Below are 20,089 nucleotides of genomic sequence, written 5' to 3' on the forward strand. Positions count from 1 at the left end.
ATGAATGAAAACTAAAGGAAGGAGGTTGGGCTTATGCTGGCAGCCCATCACGGAAGACTTCATTTTTGTTTGTTTGTTTCTTTTAGCAATATGGGAATTTTTTTTCCTGATTCACTCATCAGAATAAGGCATATGTATCCATACAGCAACCAGATGAAGAGGAAGGGAGACTATGGTGTTAGTCATGCAAAGGTTTACTGTCCACAAACACCAAACAGACTCACAAATTAATCTGACCTGGTCTCAAGAGCACCACCTGTGACCAGTTTAGACAACCAGCTTGTGAGTATTTGTGCCGTGAGGGATCAAAATCAGGACCAGAAAAACTTGGTTACATTCTTTCCAAAACCACTTCCTGAGTGGCATTTTTTTCTCCCAAAGATCTTTCTAAATTGGTGTCGTAGACACTATGTCACTCGTAATATGTGCCTTGGAGACCTGAAACGCTGTGCTCTTCTGATGGTGAAAGAAAAGGCTGGGGGCGGGTGGTGTTGTGGTGAAAGCTTCTGGTCCATCTTGATATGGCCCCTGGGAATTCAGCTGCAAACTGTTGCCTAATTCTCAGTTATGAGTGTGGACCACAGATGTTACTCTAGAATGCAACTTCGATTTCTCTCCCGGAGAAAATTCTTTAAAGCAGTTGCCCAGGTTAGTGACTTTCTCTAAGAACTAACCTTAGTGTTTGTTTATCAGTTGTGTTTGGCTTATCCCTTTCTTATCAGGGGATTAATCTTATCGTGACAAGCCACATTATAGTTTAAGAGTTGAAGTTAGGCATCTGGCAACACAAGTGAGTGCCTGCTACCCAAAGGCCCCCCACTCTGCTATGCCCTCCAGGTCTCCTTTGTGGACTCCTCTGTCTTCTCCTGTTTCTTAAACAAGGATATTCCCAAGCAGAGTTCCAGCCTCAGCCCCCTTTTCCTTTCATTAGTTCTGGGAAGTCATCTTCTCGGTGCTTGTATGGGCCAGGCATAGTGTTAAGTGTTTTCCACACTGTATTAGTTTCCTAGGGTTGCTATAACAAATTACCATAAACTGGGCAGTTTCAAACAACAAAAATTTATTCTATCACAGTTCCAGAGGCCAGAAGTCCAAAGTCAAGGTGTGGGCAAGGCTGGTTCCTTCCAGAGACTCCTGGGGGGATCTGCTCCATGCCTGTCTCCTAGCTTCTGGTGGTGGCTGGCGATCCTTGGTGTTTGGGGCTCGCATCTCTCCTGTCATCATGTGACATTTTCCCTGTATGACTGTGTCCAAATTTCCTTCTTCTTATACGAACACATCATTGGATTAGGGCCTGCCCAAATCCAGTATGATCTCATTTTAACTTGATTACATCTGCAAAGACCCTATTTCCAAATAAGGTCACATTCACAGGTTCTGGGTGAACATGAATTTTTGCAGGACATTAGTCAACCTGGTACATGTGCATTATCTCGTTTAATCCTCACAATAACCTTATTAGCCCCATTTTATGGATGAAGAAACAGAGTACCTTCAGGTCTTCACCTCTGCTATGTCCAGCTGTTAATGGACACCTCCACTAAGACATTGCACTGGTACCTCACGGTCAAACATTCCAAAAACAAACTCGGTATTGCCCCCCAAAATGTGAAGTCCTAAACCACAGCAGCTCCAGAATGTCTTTTTAGGAGAGTGAACGGGATCTTTGGAAGGGGCTGTTGGAAGCAACCTTTGCAGAGCACTTTATATAAGATTGAAACAAATAGTAATTGCCCATATCTAAAAATGATGGGTACCACCACTTACCTGAAACAAGACAGTGGCTGAGGAATGGGCAAGAATGATAAATTTAGAAAAATATGAAGGAGGCAGATTTGATAGGTCTAGTTGACTGCCTGCATGTGGAGACAGGTGGTAGAGCCGTATTAAAGACGTCTTTGACTTGATTACAAGATGGTGGATGGTAGGACTGTTTACCAAGAAAGAAACAAACAAACAAACATGAGTGGGGGCAGGGGCCTGGGCAATAATGAGTTTCAAGTAAAATCTTATGTGAAAATTAATATAAGAACGGAGATGCTTTGGTTGAAAAAGGGGGTAGGGCCCTTATTCTCCCCCCATCCTCTCCCTGCCTGTGAAAGTATCTACAGGACTTTGGGAGAACATTATGGATTTACTGACTTACTGTATTCTTCTAGCTCTAAACAAGAAAGTGCTTATGCTGTTCTAGATACATAGATATTGATCCCATTTTAAGAGTATTTCCAAGAAAGATTCTCATGGCCTCTCTCTACCCTCCTTTCCTGGTATGTAATACCCTTCTAAGCAGGATGCTTTTCTTTTATCGATAATCTAAGAACAACCCTATACTGCTTAACTTCTTTTACCCTTGGTGGGTTGTCATGGGGTCTTGGGTGTCCTGTTGGAAGACCCTACATCTTCTGGTGAAAAGCCAGTCTGGTTTCCTTCAGAGAGAAGAGTGAACTTTAGCTCTTGGAATTGTGCCTGCCCTCAGTTAATCCCACAACCTTTATCAGTTCAGACATGAGCCCTTCCTTTCCAGCATTCCGAGAGGTGGTTCATTCAGAGGGAAAAAGAAAAATCACATATATATATATATGTCAAGAGGAAGCTGGTAATTCCCCTGGCCGCAGGTGGCGCTGTCCTGAGCCTGCCTAGGGCAGAACCAGAACTGGGTTCCTGGGTGTCCCATAGCGCTGTATTTACCCAGAGACAAGAATAGGACTCTTCAAGTTTAATTAAAAACAGGATGTCCCTGCTGGGCCTCTCACTGACATTGCTAAAAATAAAGTAGGGAAGTAGCCTGGCCTCTCCATGGTTTAATCCCATTAAATTTGGGGGAGGGGTGTGGGGAACTGGAGTTAATAAAAGACACGATTTGTTTCAGATTGCTGTCTGGAGTTGGGTCTTTTCTCTCCCTGCACTGTGGAGTCCCAGGTCTAATACAATCAATGCTGGCTTGCTGAGGCCATGAGAGAGGGGCAAAGGGACAGATGATTCCCCACTGAGGTTTTGCAGGGCTGTCACCCACTTACATTGGGACCTCTGGGGCTTGTCACCTCATCTCTTTGCTCATTGCTCTAGTACCACCCATGTTCATAGACCTGGTTTTGTGAATAATCCACTAATCCCTTTCTGTGAGCTGATGCACATTAAAAACAAACAAACAAACAAAAACAATCTAGTCTGAGTGCTATGAAAGAGCCATCTGGAAATGTGAGTGTCTTAAAGGTGCCCGCACTTCCTTCTCAACCCCTCAGTATACTCAGACGTTGCATCTCTTACCCAGTTCCAGAAGCCTTGTTTGCAAATATCCTCATATAAGGGGGTCCTGACTTTCTTCATTTTTGTTTTGTTTTTATTTATGGGTATTTTTGTTTTTTGGTTTTTTTGAACTAACCTATCCTCATTTCTCTGTCCCAGCCCTATTCCTTTAGCCTAACAGCTAAAGACTAAACCCCTGAAGACTTTCTGTTGGGTGTAAGAGCCTTGTTTTCAAACACACATTCATCTGTTTGCTTGGTCTTTCGTTCATTTGTTCAGCCAGAGTATTAAGAGAATAATGCCTAGATTATTACACAGTTGACTTCCCTTCAGAATCCCAAGAAGGAGAATTTCATGAACCTCAACTCTTAGAGGCTGAGAGTTCCAAGGAGTGTTCCAGACCAGTGGGTTTTACTTGCTACTATGGGACCTTACCGAGGCCAGAACAGATTTGGGGAAGGAACAACGCAGCCCCAAAGAAGGCTGATTACACAGCATCCTTAAGACTTCTAGCAAAAGTAAACTTATTATTTGTCCATAAATGCCCCTCCCACATCACCTCTACAACTCCTGAAATGTACCAGCTCTTACACCTTTAAAGAGGTGTACTTGTGATTAGTGGGACACTGATATCTAGATACTGTTTTGTTGTTGTTGTTCTAAGATTATGAATTCACAAAATATTTAGATTGTGTAAGTCTGAAATCCGTGTGAGGGGTGTGTGTGTGTATGTTCATCAGTTGGTGCCACCGATTCCTCTTTGAGTCAAGAGTTACAGAAAAGCTTCCATGTTGGAGCAAAGAAAGCTGAGGAGAGGGTGCTAGACCTCAAAACATAGGTAGTATGGAGAGTCTCCTGCTTTCCACTCTGGTTACTAAATATTCACGTGGCCCTGAAAGTTCAGCACCTCTGTTTCCCATTTGTAAAACAGTCTCTAACTCTGTGGCCTTTTCTAGCTCCCCCAAGGAGTCAGGTGTCCCCAGCGGCTTGGCGCATGGCAGTGTAACCCCAGCACAGATGGTAGTGTAGTCCTGGGCTGGGGGGGACAGCAGTAGGGATCCAGGAGGAAGACGGAGTATGGCTCACCTCTCGCCTCTGGAGCACACTTCAGTGAGCGTCTCTTGGGACAGCTGACTGTGGCCAAGCTTACTTTTACCCCAGTGACACCCATCACCCCACGCAGAGCCATGACTCCCAGTTTGCCCTTCCTCCCAGACAGAATCACTGTGGAGGCAGCTTCAGTTCAGCGAGGGCTCTGGGTGGGTTCAAGTCAGACTCGGGGAGCCTGGCCTGAGGGGTCCCTATGGGGTGGGATCAGCCCAAGAGTCAACACACTGGGTGAGTCCATTTTTCACTCCTCTTTTGTCAACGGAGATTATAATATTTACCCCCATTTCTCCAGAATCTTTTAGGAACTTGAGGCAGAGTTGATCCTGAACAAGACTGTAAAGCAGAGAAGTTAAGCCTTTATCTCTTTTTGCTACCCTTTTTGTTTCCACATTTCCCCTTTGGAGACTACTTTCTTTCAGCTGCCTTCCTTTCTCTCCTCCCACTACATCCCAAGTTCCAGAACTTTCCAGATTTCTCCGCCCACCCTCTGGCAAAATCTACTTTTTCTAAAACTCCTTCCCAGGGCTAATTTTCCCAAAGTGAATCTGAGTACCAGAACCATGGTCTGGAGATAAAAACAATGACTTTACATTATGCTCCCAAAATAAAAACAACATTCGACAGCTGAGGCCTTCCATGCGCTTACTGGGTACCACGGGGGGGGTCCACAGGTGATAGAGGAGATAGTTTCAGTACTGTTCACAAAACCTTTTCAGTAGAACCCTCTTTTGCCCATCAGATTTCTGATGTACCCAGTTTATTTCAAGCTGAGATTGTATACTTATTTCATCCAAAACTTGGATGGCAGATTGTTCCCATCCCCGGGATACTTGGCAGCTTGCTGAGAAGGAATGTGAGACGATTGCCACATACAAGGGGAAAGAGCACTGGGATGGATTGGTAATGTCTGCCCAGGAGAAGAGGAGGGCAGGCCCTGACAGACCATCAGTGTTTGTCACCCTTGAGGGACCCAGGGAGAGACCACGGTAGACCCTGACCTGTCTCTGGCCTGAGGAATGTCCCCTACAGCCTGAGAGCGGGGACCTCAAAACAGCAGCAGCAGCACACAGGAACCTCATTAGAAATGCACTCTCAAGCCCGCCATCTCCCCAGCCCACCCTACTCAGTCAGCGTCTGCGTTTTCACAAGATTCCCAGGGGATTCATAAGCACATTAAAGTTAGATACACGGGGGGCCTAGTGGATCTTCCTGCCAGTTGTCGCTCCTGAAGGTTCTTACCGCTGGACAAGCTCTGCTGGCCTGGCTGCTCTCACCAGCAACTGCACGTCTCTCTTCTACGACAACAGATGGTCAGGAACAGAGCTGGCTCTCTGCGTGATGGGAGGCATTCCCTTCAACCCTGTATTTGGGAGGTTTAATAATAGGGCCATTGTGTGCGAAACCAAACCATGTTTCTGTCTCACGCCATGTTGCTTCTGTCCCCAGGCAATCTATAAGATGGTCTCCTCTGTAATGAAAATGCCTGAAGATGAGTCGACCCCAGAGAAGAGGACAGAAAAGATCTTCCGCCAGATGGACACCAATAGAGATGGTAGGAGGCCATGGCTGCTTTGCTTCGCTTTGCTTTGCTTTGCTTTGCTCAAGTGGGGCGGCGGGGGGGGGGGGGGGTGCTGCTGGAGGGGCTGGGGTGTCCGGGCAGGGAAATTCCACTCGAGGACAAGATACTGGCCGTAAGGACCTGGCTCAAGGCCCTTTGTGAAAGTGGCTTATCCTGCTTGCCCCCTGTAGGGGGAAGGTGGAGGCTGGATCCTGCAGGCCAGCGAATCAGAAAGTGGGGAGGGGCTTGTTATCCACCCAGACCCTAGTAGCTTTCATCCCAGCCTGCCCAGGGGGTTTTGTTGGGGTTTCGTGCGCATGCTCCAAGGTGTTGGGTTTCCTGGAGCCAAGTGGGACCCCTCAGCTGTTGGCGGGTGAGTTGGCCAGCAGATTCCACCCTGAGGGAGCCACCCGCAATTCAAATCCAACAAGGGGATGCAAAGCAAACCAAAATGAAAGGAGAGGTGGATTTCGAACTCAAGAACAGTGGATTTTAGATGTTGGATTGCCAGACAGAATACAGGAGGCACAATTAAATTTAATTTTTGGATAAGTAACAAATGACTTTTCAGTATAAGTTTGCCCTATTCAATATTTGGGACATACTTAAAAAATCGTTGTTTATTTGAAATTGAAAGTTAGCTGGGCATCCTGTATTTTATTTGCTAAATCTGGCAACCCTAGTTAGATGTAATATCTGAGTTTGAAGTGCTAACACAGAGCTTGGTCCATAATAAGCCCTGAGTCATCTATAGTTCTTGCTTTTATTTCCAGCTTGCCTGTTCTGCTGGGCATCCCCAGCAATTCTTGTCAATGATGAGCAAATGCAGTCATATACCCCCGACGGAAGGCTTTGTCGCAGAGCGAGCCTCAGGTTCTATCCCTATGCCCTCTGGGGCACCAGCTGCCTGAGAATCCGGGTTTGCAGGGTACAGGCCAATCTGTTTGCTTTGTTTCTCCACAAAGGTGCCATTACATCCTGTTTCTCTATGTGCCTTGATTCACAGCGAATAGTTTGTTTTGCAAAGACTAAACAAACGGGATTCTTTTAATAGAATAATAAACTCGCTGACATTAAACTGCACATTTTGCTGATACTCCAGGAGAGCACAGGTGGGCTTGTGTCCTGCCCGAGGCCCAGCCCCCTATTCAGAATAGGGCTGAAAGATGGGAGAAGATCCAAACACTGCAGGATCGAACCCTCACTGCGAGAAATGAGAGCCTCTGCTCTGGGCCTCGGCCACAATGGGGTCACAGAGCCCTGACGGGGTCAGCATTCCCCAAATGCATCTCGTTGCTAAAAGCCCTGTGCTTTCCTAAGGGAAAGCCTTGGGTTTAAAAAAAAAAAAAAAAAAGTGGCGCGGGGGCGGGGCTGAGTGGGAGCCGTACCGGGAGGGGCTTTAAGTCTGCAAGGGGTCAGGCTCCGCCCGACCAGGAGACTTGGTGCTTTGGCTCAGGGCTTCTAGACCCTCCCGCTGTTAGATTCCTCTTGGAGAAGCTCTTTGCATCTAACCCCTGGCGGCTGACTTGAAGAGAAAAGTCTGGGCCCCCAGCAGGTTAGCTGGGAAGCCAATCCGAGGGAGCGGATACATACGCTGAATGCAGGGTTTACCCTGCCGCAACAAGAAAGGGGGAGAAGCTTTGCCTCCCCACCAGCAATATGACCGAGGAAACTTCTCGAAGGGAATTTAATACATACTCTAGCTTGGGCAAGAAGGAAAAGGACATCGAGGAGGAGTGGAATCCCAGGCAGCCAGTCTCCCCGGTCCAGCCCATTGGGGTAGGAGGAAAGTGCCCTGATTGACGGGAGGGACCGAGTGCGGCACTTCTCTGCTTCTCGGAGCACATACCCCTCGCCTGGATGGAAGGGCAGCCGTCCTCACACCTTGGCCCAAAGAAGGGGCCCTCCCCCCAGATGTCTCTTCGGGCCCCTCTGCCCACATGCAAACCTAGGTGTACCCGAGTGACCCTCAGGAGCCCAGAGGGCGCAGTGAGCCCGTGGGGACGGCCTTGGCGCTGCAGGAGCCCAGCCCAGCCCTGAAAGGCGCGAGCGCCATCTGATCCACAGACACCGAGACCCTCCGGGGCGCCTGCAGCTGGGGGGGGGCACCCAGCAGCCCCGCAGCCCAGGGCCGGGCACACAGAGCTCTCAGGAGGCCGCGTGCTGCGCTGTGCGATGCTCAACGAGCCCCGGGGTCTCGGCTCGGAGAGACGGAAGGTGGGCCTCACGGCGGGTGTGAGACCCCGGGAAGAGGTGGGCCGCCGCCGCCGGGCCAAGGTGCAGCGGGAAGCCTACGTCCGTGTGGCGGCCGCCAGCCGCCACTCACCGGTCCTCTTGCTTTCTAGGAAAACTCTCCCTGGAAGAGTTCATCCGAGGGGCCAAGAGCGACCCGTCCATAGTGCGCCTCCTGCAGTGCGACCCCAGCAGCGCCGGCCACTTCTGAGCCGGAAGCCCCACCAACTGTAGAGCTGCTTGTGTTCCCTTTGGAGTTTCCTTTTTAACAAAAAAAAAAAAGTTTTTTTTTTTTGCCAAACAATATTGACGGTGATGCTGTTCCCCGTGTGGTCGGATGCACCTCCCTCCGTGCCGCCTGCAGCTTCTTTTGTCGTGGACGCTTCGTGGGAATGTCTAGAGCCCCCGCGCTTGTGGAGAGCATGAACAGTGCTGCCGTGCACAGACTTTGTGGTGTTCATTGTTCTGACGATTTTTCATCGTTATTATTATTACCTTTCCTTTGATTCGAAAGTCTGTGTTCTAAAACTGAAGACTGGGGGAGGCAAGAGAAGAGAAGAGAAAACAATCCAGTCCAGTGATTGTATTGCAAGCTTGAGGGCCCTGTTTGGAAAACAAAATTCCCCACCTGGGTCTGGAGTAACACATGTCCTAGGGGTGATGGCACCAGATGCTCGATTTCCCAGGGACCAGGAATCCTCCGGGCCAGGCTATTAAAGGGGCCTGGGGGATTCCCACCTGGAGGCCCACCCCATCCTCTTCCCCAGCAGGCTTTAGTTTCTAAGCTGTGAACATTTCAAGGTAAATTCATAGAGGAGAGGAAAAAGATGGCTCAGCTATTTCTTCCCAGGTTTACACTAGTTGAGCTAAGATGAGTTTCTCTGGAAATTAAACACAAATGGTAATTTATATTTCAAAACCAGACCCATCTTGTTGCCTATTGTAGTTTAAAAAAAAAAAAAGATTGCTGTATATAAAATACTGGGTATTGCAGATGAAATTAAGTGTTTTGCCTTGTTTAAATGAAATGCATGTTTAGTGAGCACTAATACAATCTTATTACAGGAGACTGTTTTCAGTAGCTTGTTGTGAAGTAAGCCAGCTATAATGAATGTCTATGTCTTATTTTAAAATCATATCCGTCTTTGCACAAATGCACCAATCAACAGGTATATTTTATATATTCCAGAAAAGTACAAAGTAACCATGACCAGAGCCCAACCTTAATTTTGAATGCTTTTCCAGTGGTAGTGCCTCGGGAATAGAAGTGGGGCAAGTTTGAGTGGGATGTGTCAACTGGAGCACCAGAAGGTTCATATTTATTAGAGATGTGGGTTTGCCCACCCAGCCCAGCAGCCCGTTGACAGTCCTGGATCAGAGGTGTGGTGCTTTTCTGAGCAGATAATATTCTGTAGCTGTTCCCACCCCCACCCCAAATAGCATAAATTCTCGGGACTGCCCAGTGCTTTAATCCACATGTATGGTTAGGAAGCCATAGCTGGAATGTTGACTTTTCCATGCCTCTAGCGGCCCTGAAAAGAGTCAGAGGTTGGGCATCGTCTGGTTCATCTTGAAGAAGGCATAGGCAAGTGTGTCTGTGATTTCCAAGGCCCACCCTGGGGAACCCAAAAGGATCTTGCATCATCGTGTTCTCTGAATGCAAATTTCTATTTACAGAAGTGACAATACAAATTTGAGTTGCTGTTTGGTCTGATGACCTCATACATCCTAATTTGAATTGAAAGGTAAGAGTACAAGTTGCTGGTCACAGGTAAGTCATATTTTCACAAGCAGTAGGCATGGGGAAGTCCAAACACTCAAGGATGTAGACGGGGAGATCCTGCCCCAAGAGAAGGCAGAGAGGTCTCCTTGGCTGCAGCCAAGCGACTTCCTGTAGACCATGAACCACAGAAAGATAAACTTATAACCATGAGGAAAATGATGCTGAGCCCATTCTAACCTCTAGATTCCTGTGTATTACTCGATTCCATTTAAACTGATAGTAACAATCTGAATTTGTATGGTTGACCAAAACGAACCAACTTGGCAGGGTGAAATTTTGAGACCTGGACTCAGTAAAATAATCTCCATCTTCCTCTGAGTGTCAGGTTTTTTAATAGTGGTTCTATACTGTGAGACTTGCTGAGTCCCTCCATTGGCCAAGTGGTAAAATCTGGTTTTGAAAACTAGGGAATTAACCTAAGACGCGGCGTGCACAGTGGCAAGGGGACCCGGCACCTCTATAGGTGATGTTCAGGAGCTGCCTCCCACTTTCTCCTGCTCTTGATTGAAGAGCTAATTCCTCCTTTAGTTCTCCTTAGATGGCGGAGTCAGTTAATGTTGGGGAAAGCCCACCTGGGCTCTGTCCTCAGTCATGACATCTTACTGAGCCAGACTCACTCTGTTCCCTAGAACCTAGAGCTGGAGTGAGAAGCAGTGGAGAGCGTCTCCAGCTGTTAAGAAAACAAAGCAGTCGCACGGCTGATGAATGCTGGCACGCCCGGGTTGGACGGAAAATAGTCCTTGTCCTTGCCTGCCATTGACCCTGTCTGTATTTTCTTGAGGGTTGTTTTCTCATTCTCCTCCTTCCCAGGAAGGCCTTTGTATGTCTGATCCAATGCACTCAAGTGTGGCCAAGGGACTCGGCAGCACCCAGAAGGCTGAATGCCTAAAAGCTTATGTCACTCCTGTGCTGGGCTGTTCATTGCCATTGCTGTGTTGAGGGGCCTCTGGAAACGGAGTCTGTTCTGTCTGAAATCAGGCCGGCCTGTGATGTTCAAGGGACTGGAATAAAGTGGCTTACGACTTGAAGGATGATGCAGAGTGGTCCGACTGTTCGTATCCTTGTTTAGGGTGGGGAAGGGGTGTTGAGGGCGCAGTCCCATCCCATTGATATGCCCTGGGGCACTTTCCACAAGTGAATTTAGTAATTTATGAATCCCTCCCCGTGGCGTGGGTCCTATATCAGTTGACTTTTGTGTTACTCTAGCTTGGCATTCGAGAATGTTGCTGATTTAATATGATGGTCTGGGACATGAGGTTTCCGTGCCTAAACTCCTGCTCCAGCTGAATCTGTGCCCGACTGAGGGCCCAGATGCTGTGCTGGCCACCTCCTGGGTGTGCTTTCTGCTCTACAGGCACAAGGAAGCAGGGTTTGTGAAAGCGGGGATGAGAGGGTCTGCTGGACCCACAGCCCTGTCCGAAAGCATCCTTGGTCTACATGTGGGCTAACTTACTTCCCTCTGCTCATGGCCTTCACTTTCGTACCTCCTCTCCTTCCTCACAACTGGAGCTATAAATTCTAGTCTCAACATTCGGTGCACCGGAAGGAGAAACTGAGGCAACTTCCTCTTCAGTGGGAAATTAACATCCCCCTCTCCCCTCTCGCGGCTTCTCAGGCTGGAGAAGAGTCTATAGGAAAACTGACATGATACAGAGCCCATGGCCTCAAAGCCAATTCAGATCAAGGTGCTTGCTGCTGCTGTCCTTGGCCTTGTGAATGTAGGAAAAAGGGGCTGAATGTCAGCTTTGGTAGGTGTCTCATGGGCCAACCAGACCTCATGTAGGAGCTGAGTTGGCCTGGAGGGGAGTCTTTTTGTACCTCACAGTTTCTCTCTGTAGACCAGCAATGGCCCTGATGCCCATGAGAACTGAGCATGAGTAATGCCATGTCATTCATGGCAGTGATGGTGAGGAGGTGGCTGGGACCCTCCAACCTGGTCAGGAGCCTTCACTCGCACACCTGTTGGAGGTGAACCTGTTAATTTCCAGCACATTTGCAAGCCTGAGGCTCCTATTTTCAGGGTAGTGTCCCAACCCAGCTCTGGACCCCCTGACAGCCTAGTTCAGGCATGGGGGGGGGGGGAGGGGACGTGGGCATAGGCCAGGTGAGGAAGAATCTGCCTGTTTTCTCAGTCAAGGCAGGGGGAGATCACGCTAGCTCCCTTTGGAAGAAATGGAGATGCTTCATGCAGGCCTCTCTTTATCTTTGTCAGGAGTATGCTTTCACTTTCCTGCAATTTTCTGTTTTTTTTTTTAAGTGGCTGAAGAAACAAAAGAAAGAAAATTGAGCCCTGTATTTTCCAAGGCAGTAGAGTATCAGTCAAATCCACCTAAAATAGAAAGATTGTTGCAGAGTGCAAAGATGTCCACACCAAGGGTCTAACCAATGGGATATTCATTTCAAATAGATTTCTCTACACTAAAATGATGACCACATGTCCAGGACTTAGATAGGTCCTGGGCATTTGCTGCCCTGGGTGTTGTTAATGTGCCATTGACCCTCAGAGATACAGGGGCTCAGACACTTGAGTTGGCAGCCTTCCTAAAGTGAGATTAGCGTTTGGTGACCTCTCATCACATTGTGAAAGTCTAAGGGTAAGAGGGGATTGTATGCCTTAGGACTGGGGTGACTGTTGAGCCTTGACTCTCCCAGAGTGAACCCCTATCCCGGTGCTGACGATGCCAGGCTGTTATCACTGGGCACATCGCAGCCTCTGAGGATGGACTGCATCTAATGTGCCTCTTACTCCCCAGCACCGGACACAATGCCTGGTCCATAGTAACTGAGCTGAGCTGGCATAGCGATGAAGGCAAGAGCTGGTACTGGACCCTGTGGCCCTGACAGCTTTACCTACCCGGAGTCCCAGTACAGGGAGGTGTGGGGGGGGGGGTTGGCACACATGGGGAGCAGAGTTCACAGCAGGACTATGGCTGCCACGGGTCAAGGGAGGACTGCCTCAGGGGAGATGTGGAGACCAGTGCATGCCCGGCAGGACCTCCTCGGGCCTGTGGGGAATACATTCAGACCTCCTACTGAGACTGCGGAACATGGATCGTGGCAATGGGCCTTTGGCCCATTTCTAATCCCAGGATCTCTCCAGAAGCCTCCTCAACAAGCACTTCTCCTGACCTCCTCTTTGCTGCCCACTGGTCCAGGCACGGAGGCTGCTGAGGATGCCAAGGGGGTCAAAGTTGGTCAGAGAAAGCTTTCCCTAGGCAAATTTTTAGCCAAGATTTGAAAGCTGTGGACATGGACAGACAGAGAGGTGGAAGAACATAGAAGCGCTACTTGTTTGGAACAGAGAGGCTCTCGGGAGCTAATCGTGGAGGATGGCTGAAGGAGTGTGCGTGGCCACTGAGGAAATGCCGAGAAATACTGGGATTTGAGCTGACAGATACTAGCGAGGCTGTGGGTTCCAGGGCAAGAGACTGTCACGATGAGGTTGGCGTTTCAGCCACGTGGTTTTAGTCTCTGTGGAGAGGTGGGTGAGGATGAACTAAGGGACGGGAAAGCTCTCGTGGTACATTGAAGTGGTGGTGAGGGAGCTGGGACTGAGGAAGGCAAATGCAGATGGACAGAGCCTACTTCCTGCCCTGGGAACTGGAAGAATAGCCACGCTGGTGGCCTGTCGTGGTTACACCAAAGGCCTTGTGATGTCTTCAGCCGTCTTCTCATTTAACCTTGGGGTTGGGCACAACAAAGCAGCCAGAAGAGGAAATGTCTGCTGTGTTGGAGCCCAGGACCTGAGGTGCCCAAGGGGAGCCTAGAACCTTCCCCGCTCACACAGAGGCTTCTTTCCAGTCAGGCAAAGAGCCCCAATACCAACCTCATGGAAAACACCGGACAGTCGAGTGTTAGGAATATTTATTTTTTTCTTCTTAAAAATGTACAAAAAATAAAATAACTGTATTTATAGTTTATAGATTCCCCCTCTCCCATTTACAAAACTATTAAGTTACATTTGCCTTTGTTTTTTTTTTTTTTTTTAACACGAGAGCAAATTGTCCATCTAGCAGTCTTCCTTGCTTGTCTTTAAGAAAGGGCTGTTCATAGAATTTGGCACAAGCCCTCTGCTTCTGTTGCATTTGCATAATTTTAAATAAGGAAAATAAATGTTTGATTCAGTTCATGCTTCTTAAGTTTCTGGGCTGGGACGTGCCTTAGTCTTTTAGGATCCAATTCCAAGATGACACCCGACTGCATTTTTCTGTTGGACCCAATTTCTAAACACCCATAAAGTCTAAGCAATTTGGGTAAGTATAAGAAAAACACTTGTTTCACATGTCCCTTGTCTTACATGGATTTTTTTTTTTTTAAAGCTTATTTATTAAGGGACAGAAAAAGAAGAGGAGGCAAGTTTTCCTATCTCTCTGGAGTGTTTTTTCTTGGACAATTTTGCTCATCAAAGCTCTGCTCATATACATAGTGAAGGCCACATCGAAGCTAAGCCATGGGCACACCGGGAATGCAAAGGGACGTGGTAAGATGGGGACAGATCAAATGAGAGGGGACACTGCACCACCCTTTGCTGGCACTGACCTCATATGCTTTGTTCTGGCAGTGGTCACCGCGATCATTGCGCAGGGACCTGGGACAAAGGCAAAAGCCTCTCTGATTCATCTTCTGCCTAGGGCAGGATCAGCCAACATATTTTTCCCCAAAGGCTGGAGAGAGAAGGCTAGGTAACCCGTGTCAGATTGCCAAAGATTTTCTCTTTTTCCTACTCTGGAGTGCTGTGCCCCGGCCCAATAGTATTCGCCATTACGTCTGCCGATCATGTCTGAAACCGCCCCTCAGGCAAGGAGCATGGGAGGCGCATTGTACATCATGCACTCCCATCAATGAGCCCCATTAGTACCCAGGAGGGTCCCCCAGATGCCGGTCCGGGGCATGGCAGTCACAGAGTGGAGGAGGAGGCGACAGGCTGGAGCAGAGGTGAATCCAGGATGTAACCTTTGGCACCACAGAGAGGGGTAATGTGTCCAGAAGACACAGAAAGGTGCCTCCTCACCACACCCAGAGATCTTCCTAGGCTCTGCACCTGCCCGCCATTCCATTCAAATCCTCTGCAGCCTCCAGGACAAACAGCTGGGCTGGAAGCAGCCCTCCCGTCCGGCTCTGGGCCTCAGGGGCAGTGGGGTGGGAGGGCAGGGAGCCCTGGAAGAGAAAGCCCCCAGGTAAGACATCAAAGTGCTTTACAGACAAATGGGTCCTTACGGAGAACCTGTCCTAGACCTGGGACCTTGGGTGGAGGGTTTGCTGGCTAGTAAAAAGCTAGTGCTTCAACCCGCAAAGGTGAGCACAGACCCTAGACCACGTTCCTGTCCCCTCAAAGAGAACTGTGGCCTGGACGGTCCATGACGTCGTGATCGTTTGGGGAAGCGTTTCTTTTCATCTGCCAGGGCACCCAGCAGGAGGGCAAACCTTCTCTCTCCGTCTTCCTCTGGACGCTGCTTTCCGAAGGGCCAGGGCTCTTGGGGCATTCTCGCTCGCTCCCTCCACATCCAGCAGCTGGGAGCAGAGGCGGCGGAGCCCTGGGAGGCCGCTGTGGCCTGGAGACCCAGAGCTGAACTGTCGGCCTCGCTCTCGGGACCGCAGTTGGGCTTTAAGGGGGCCACTTGTGATGAAGGGCGTGCTTGTAAACTGCGAGGCACTCACGGTGGCCAGGATCCTCACGATAGCCAAGGAGTTCTGCAGGGGGCCCAAGAGACGGGGCCCTGGTGGCAACCCCCCTGCCGTCTCTCCAGAAAGTTCAGGCGGTGCCGACACCAAAGCGGGAGGAGCTGGGGCCTCAGACAATCTGACCTTTGCCACGAGACAGCTCAGAGGGAGAGTCAGGCAAAGCGCATCGCCGTGAGATAAACTCAGTGGCCTCCGGGGCGGGCAGTGCCCATGGAGAGGGAACAGGGCGCCCTCTGCGGACAGGGACCGAGGCCCCGCGCGTGCCCACGGGAGTGGCCGTCTCTGCACCCACTGCAGTCACCCGACACCCCGAAGGCCACTTCCCTCGCCCAGCGCGTCTCCTGAACAGCACAGAGGCAGAAGCCTCTTGGAGAAAGCAGGGTCTCCAGGTAGGTGCCTCCCCCGGCCAGTGGCAGTAAACATGCCCACATACCACAGGTAGAATATATTATTGCCATATTATAAACACTATGTACACGGGTAGCCGGGCACACCTTCTAGGTTACTTACTAATTACACAGTGGCTGAATGTCTTCCTGTACATGGCCTGGTGGCCACTCGCTGGGAACCCCTGGGGGCATCGGCGAGATGACCGTCCCAGAGCAGCCTGAAGGTTTCTAACCAGGAAGGGGCGTCCACCTGTCCCCCGACCTCTGATGAGGGAAACGGCTCGTTCTGTCCGTCCGCTCAGGAGACGTGAGGCGGTGAGACGGCAGGGGCGAGCATCCTCAGGCCCTTCGGGATGAATGGATGGAAGGGGAGGGCTCTGGACGGTGGCACCGGGAGCCAGCAGTGACCTGCAGAGCCCTGGCGGGCCTGGGCCCCGGGCTCCGGAGAAAGGTGGACAATAAATAAGGATCCAACAGGCGCAAGGCCCTTTCCCGAGGGGCTCGGGCTGCGGCTCCGCGGCAGGAGCCGGTGGGCGGACCAAACGCACGGACCAAACACGGGGCTTTGGGCCTTGGCCCGCTCCCCGGCGCGGTCGTGTAACAGCAGTTGTGAGATGGGCGAGGGGGGTCTGCAGGGCCCGGGCTTCCGGCTCCCCCGGGGAGAAAGGCCCTGAGGGCTCAGATCTCCATGAGCGTGACCTTGAAGCCTTCCAGCACGCTCTCCATGTTGAGGATGAAGGTGTCCTCGTTCGAGTAGTGCTCGATGATGTTGTCGTCCATGTTCACCAGGATGCTGCCGGGGACGGGGGAACAGAGAGGCCGTGACCAAGGCGCTTGGTTGGTGCCAGGGCGGGCTTCAGGCTGGGGGCTCCCTCAGCCGTGCTTTCGCAAGGGAGGCCAGGAAGGGGTGGGGAGGGGGTTGGAGGGGAGAGGAGACAGGCAGGGAGAGAGGCTTCCACTCTGCAGCGGCCCCCAAACTGGCCCCCAGAAGCCACTCTGAGGAAAGCAAAACCTCGATTTCTCAGAACTAACTCCTTATGAAACAGGATATCAGAGCTCATTCAACCCAAACCTTTTGCTTTCTAGATTGGTAAAGTACAGCCCAGAAGTTAACAGAGCCTGAAATCACAGAGTTAGCTATTGACAGGGCCAGGTCCCCGAACTATTTTCCTTAAACCATATTGCCTCTTGAAAATGCATTTTAAAAAAGTACTCCACACTTAGGAGAAGAGGAAAATAAACAAGAGCTGCAGGTACCCTTCCTCAAGCATGTAGTGTGTTCCAGTGTTTTGGAGACCTTGTGTTCAGTCCTCAGGGCAACCTTGAAGGCAGGTGCGATCATCACCACGTTGCAAATGAGAAACCTGAGCTCAGCAAGGTGAGATCGTGTCCCCAAGTAAACTCAGCTGGTTCACGGCTGAGCTAGGTTTTGAAACTGGCTTTGCCTCACTCTGAAGTTCATACTTTTACCACATGTGACCTACTCCTTGGTTAACCATCTGGGTTGGGTTTGGTTTTAAGAAAACCAACAACTTCCAGGGCCTGTCTATGATTTAGAAGTCCTTGAACTAATCCCCTTCTCTGAAGTCAGACAGATCTTGGTTTGAGAACTGACTCTCATTTTACAGCTATGTGTCATCAGGCAAGTTGTTTAGCCTTTCCGCAAAAATAAGAATAACAACGCTGCTTTAGACGGTTGTTGTTAGGATTAAAGTATTTAGCGCAAGGCCTGAGACAGGGCTCAGTGGAAGTGAAATGTTACCATCGGCATGTGCATCGACACTGAGGGTTTCTGCTCAACGTGAGACCTTGAGACACCGCTCAAATCTCACCAGCGAAGGAATACACTCAGCCTCCTGCACTGACTTTGGAAAGAACTGTAACATGCATTTTCGTGAGCTTTTCAACCAGGGCTCAAGTGGAAAGGGTTTCCTGCTTGGCTCCAAATTAACCAAGAGACCGCATCACTCAAAAAGCCTGAGTATCCCAGATAATCAATTTCCTTTATGAAAGAGGCCCAGAGAAGAGTTTAAAGACCTATTTTCTGCTTTTTGTAAGAAAATAGCTCCAGAAGCTGACTCTAATGGAGACCCTCTCCTGGCACTAAATCCAGCTCCGTGGCAACTAAACTTGGAGCCTCATACACAGGAGGCCCTGGGAGGGCTGGAGACAGCAGATGTGCGAGCTAAACACTAGGGCTTTGGGGCCACGGACCTGGGTTAAATCTGCGCCTCACCTACTGAACATGAGACTTTGGGCAAGTTGCTTAGCCTCCGTCAGCAATAAATTATGGATAAGAATCTACCTGAGTGGTGAGGAATAATAGAACAATACACATAAAGCACTTAGCAGGGGGCCCAGAACCTACTGAACACCAGATAAATGAGAGCTGTTGTTCTTAACAGTGAGAACAAGCAGGTCCAGTAATCATTTCGATCATTATGTTAGTAATGACCTCAGAAGAATCCCCTATGCCCTGAATCCTTTGTATTCCTACTGTGCTGCCCTGAAACCAGCCCCAAGAGCAGCACGTGATTCCCTATAAACTCTGCTCTCTGCAGAAGGGCGACCTTGCCACTCTCCCCAGGGCCACTCTCACCACTTCCAGACCCCTCTATTCTACCCACTAATCCTGTCATTGGAGGGGGGCATCTCAGCTGACGTCATGACAATGCACTGTCACCCCCCCACTCTCTCTCATTAAAGGTCTTCAGAATGCGTGGCACATGTAAGCTGCTCAGCATGCCTTTGGAAGGATGACAAATTTTTATAAAAGGCAGACAACAGAACTAACAAAAGATGGGCACCATCTTGTTTTTTTTAAAGGCACTGTATAGACATATCCGATTGGGAAATCAATTTAAGTTCAGTTTCTTTCTTACCCTTTTTTGCTTTTCTTGTAAAGCTTTGTTATCTTTTCCACGGGCAGCCCATATTTCTCAGATATCTGCAACCAATAACAAAAAGGCAGGTGAGTGTGGAAGGGGAGCCAAGCAGAGACGAGAGAAAATTCCAACTTCACCGTCCTGGAAATGTTTCTGGGTGCCAGTGGCCTTCACTCATGAGTCAGACTCTCAAAAAGGCTCATTTGCAAGGCTCTCCCTTTGGACAAACCATAAATCAGTCAACAAAAAATTCACCCACAGGAGAATTTAATCTATGATGAAGGTGTCATTTCAGGTCAGTCACAAAAAGATGGACCTTAATCATGATGTTGGATTAAATAGGTAGCCATATAGAAAAAAATTAACAAGTTAAGTCAGATCCCTTCTCCACGACTTCCATCAAAATAAATATCACCAAAGATTTACAGGGAAAAGATGAAACCATGCAAGAAGAAACCATGAATCAATTCTTTGTATAGATATCATCTTTAAGTAAGGAAGATGCCAAGCAAGCTATGAAACCTGAAGAAAAAAGGCCAAAACGTTGATAAAGCAGCATAAAATGAAAAATACCAGTTTAGGCAAAACCACCCAAAAAGCTGAGGACAAACAATACACTGGGAAACATTTTTGCAACACAAATGACAGACATGGAACTAACTTTCTTAAGTTAGAAAGAACACCTCCAAATTAAAAAAAAAGGACTAACATGCTCCCTTTGGCAGCACATACACTAAAATTGGAACGATACACAGAAGATGAGCATGGACCCTGCACATGGACGTGCAAGTTCGTGAATCAGTCCATATTCTTTAATACAAATGAATGTATTTACAAAACAGAAACAGACTCAGACATAGAAAACAAACTTATGGTTACCAAAGGGGAAAGGGGGGAGGGAGGGATAAATTAGAATTAACACATTGCTGTATATAAAATAGATAATCAATAGGACCTACTGTATAGCACAGGGAACTATATTCAATACCTTATAATAACCTATAATGGAAAATAATCTGAAAAAATATATACATATAACTGAATCACTTTGCTGTACACCTGAAACTAACATAATATTGTAAATCAACCATGCTTCAATTAAAAGAAAGGAAAAGACTAACAATTCAATGGGAAAAGGAAGAAAACAACATAAAGAAGTAATTCACAGAAAAAATACAATAGGACAATAAGCAAATTAAAAAAT

At 48.7% G+C, this 20,089-nt stretch overlaps 2 protein-coding genes and 1 non-coding gene across 14 annotated transcripts in view; 2 read left to right on the forward strand and 1 right to left on the reverse strand.

Moving 5' to 3' along the window:
* NCALD (neurocalcin delta) overlaps positions 1–10,960 on the forward strand; it is a 432,634-nt gene extending 421,674 nt beyond the window's left edge. For all 9 annotated transcript variants that reach the window (XM_036830304.1, XM_036830306.1, XM_036830299.1 and 6 more), the window contains 2 exons: positions 5,803–5,908; positions 8,260–10,960. In XM_036830304.1, the coding sequence (XP_036686199.1) occupies positions 5,803–5,908; positions 8,260–8,357 (204 nt within the window). In that variant the 3' untranslated portion in view covers positions 8,358–10,960. The remainder of the gene's footprint in view (positions 1–5,802; positions 5,909–8,259) is intronic.
* The window catches only part of GRHL2 (grainyhead like transcription factor 2), a 173,426-nt gene continuing 161,750 nt past the window's right edge, over positions 8,414–20,089 (reverse strand). For 3 of the 4 annotated variants that reach the window (XM_036830297.1, XM_036830296.1, XM_036830298.1), the window contains exons 15-16: positions 18,883–18,947; positions 8,414–16,793 (exon numbers count right to left, since the gene is read on the reverse strand). In XM_036830297.1, the coding sequence (XP_036686192.1) occupies positions 16,679–16,793; positions 18,883–18,947 (180 nt within the window). In that variant the 3' untranslated portion in view covers positions 8,414–16,678. The remainder of the gene's footprint in view (positions 16,794–18,882; positions 18,948–20,089) is intronic. The other variant, XR_005017027.1, reaches the window with a different exon arrangement.
* On the forward strand, positions 19,595–19,698 carry LOC118883893. Its single transcript, XR_005017127.1, has one exon. It is a non-coding gene; the product is annotated as a U6 spliceosomal RNA (small nuclear RNA).

The sequence above is a fragment of the Balaenoptera musculus genome, chromosome 17 (assembly GCF_009873245.2).
Source record: "Balaenoptera musculus isolate JJ_BM4_2016_0621 chromosome 17, mBalMus1.pri.v3, whole genome shotgun sequence".
Classification (NCBI taxonomy): Eukaryota; Metazoa; Chordata; class Mammalia; order Artiodactyla; family Balaenopteridae; genus Balaenoptera; species Balaenoptera musculus.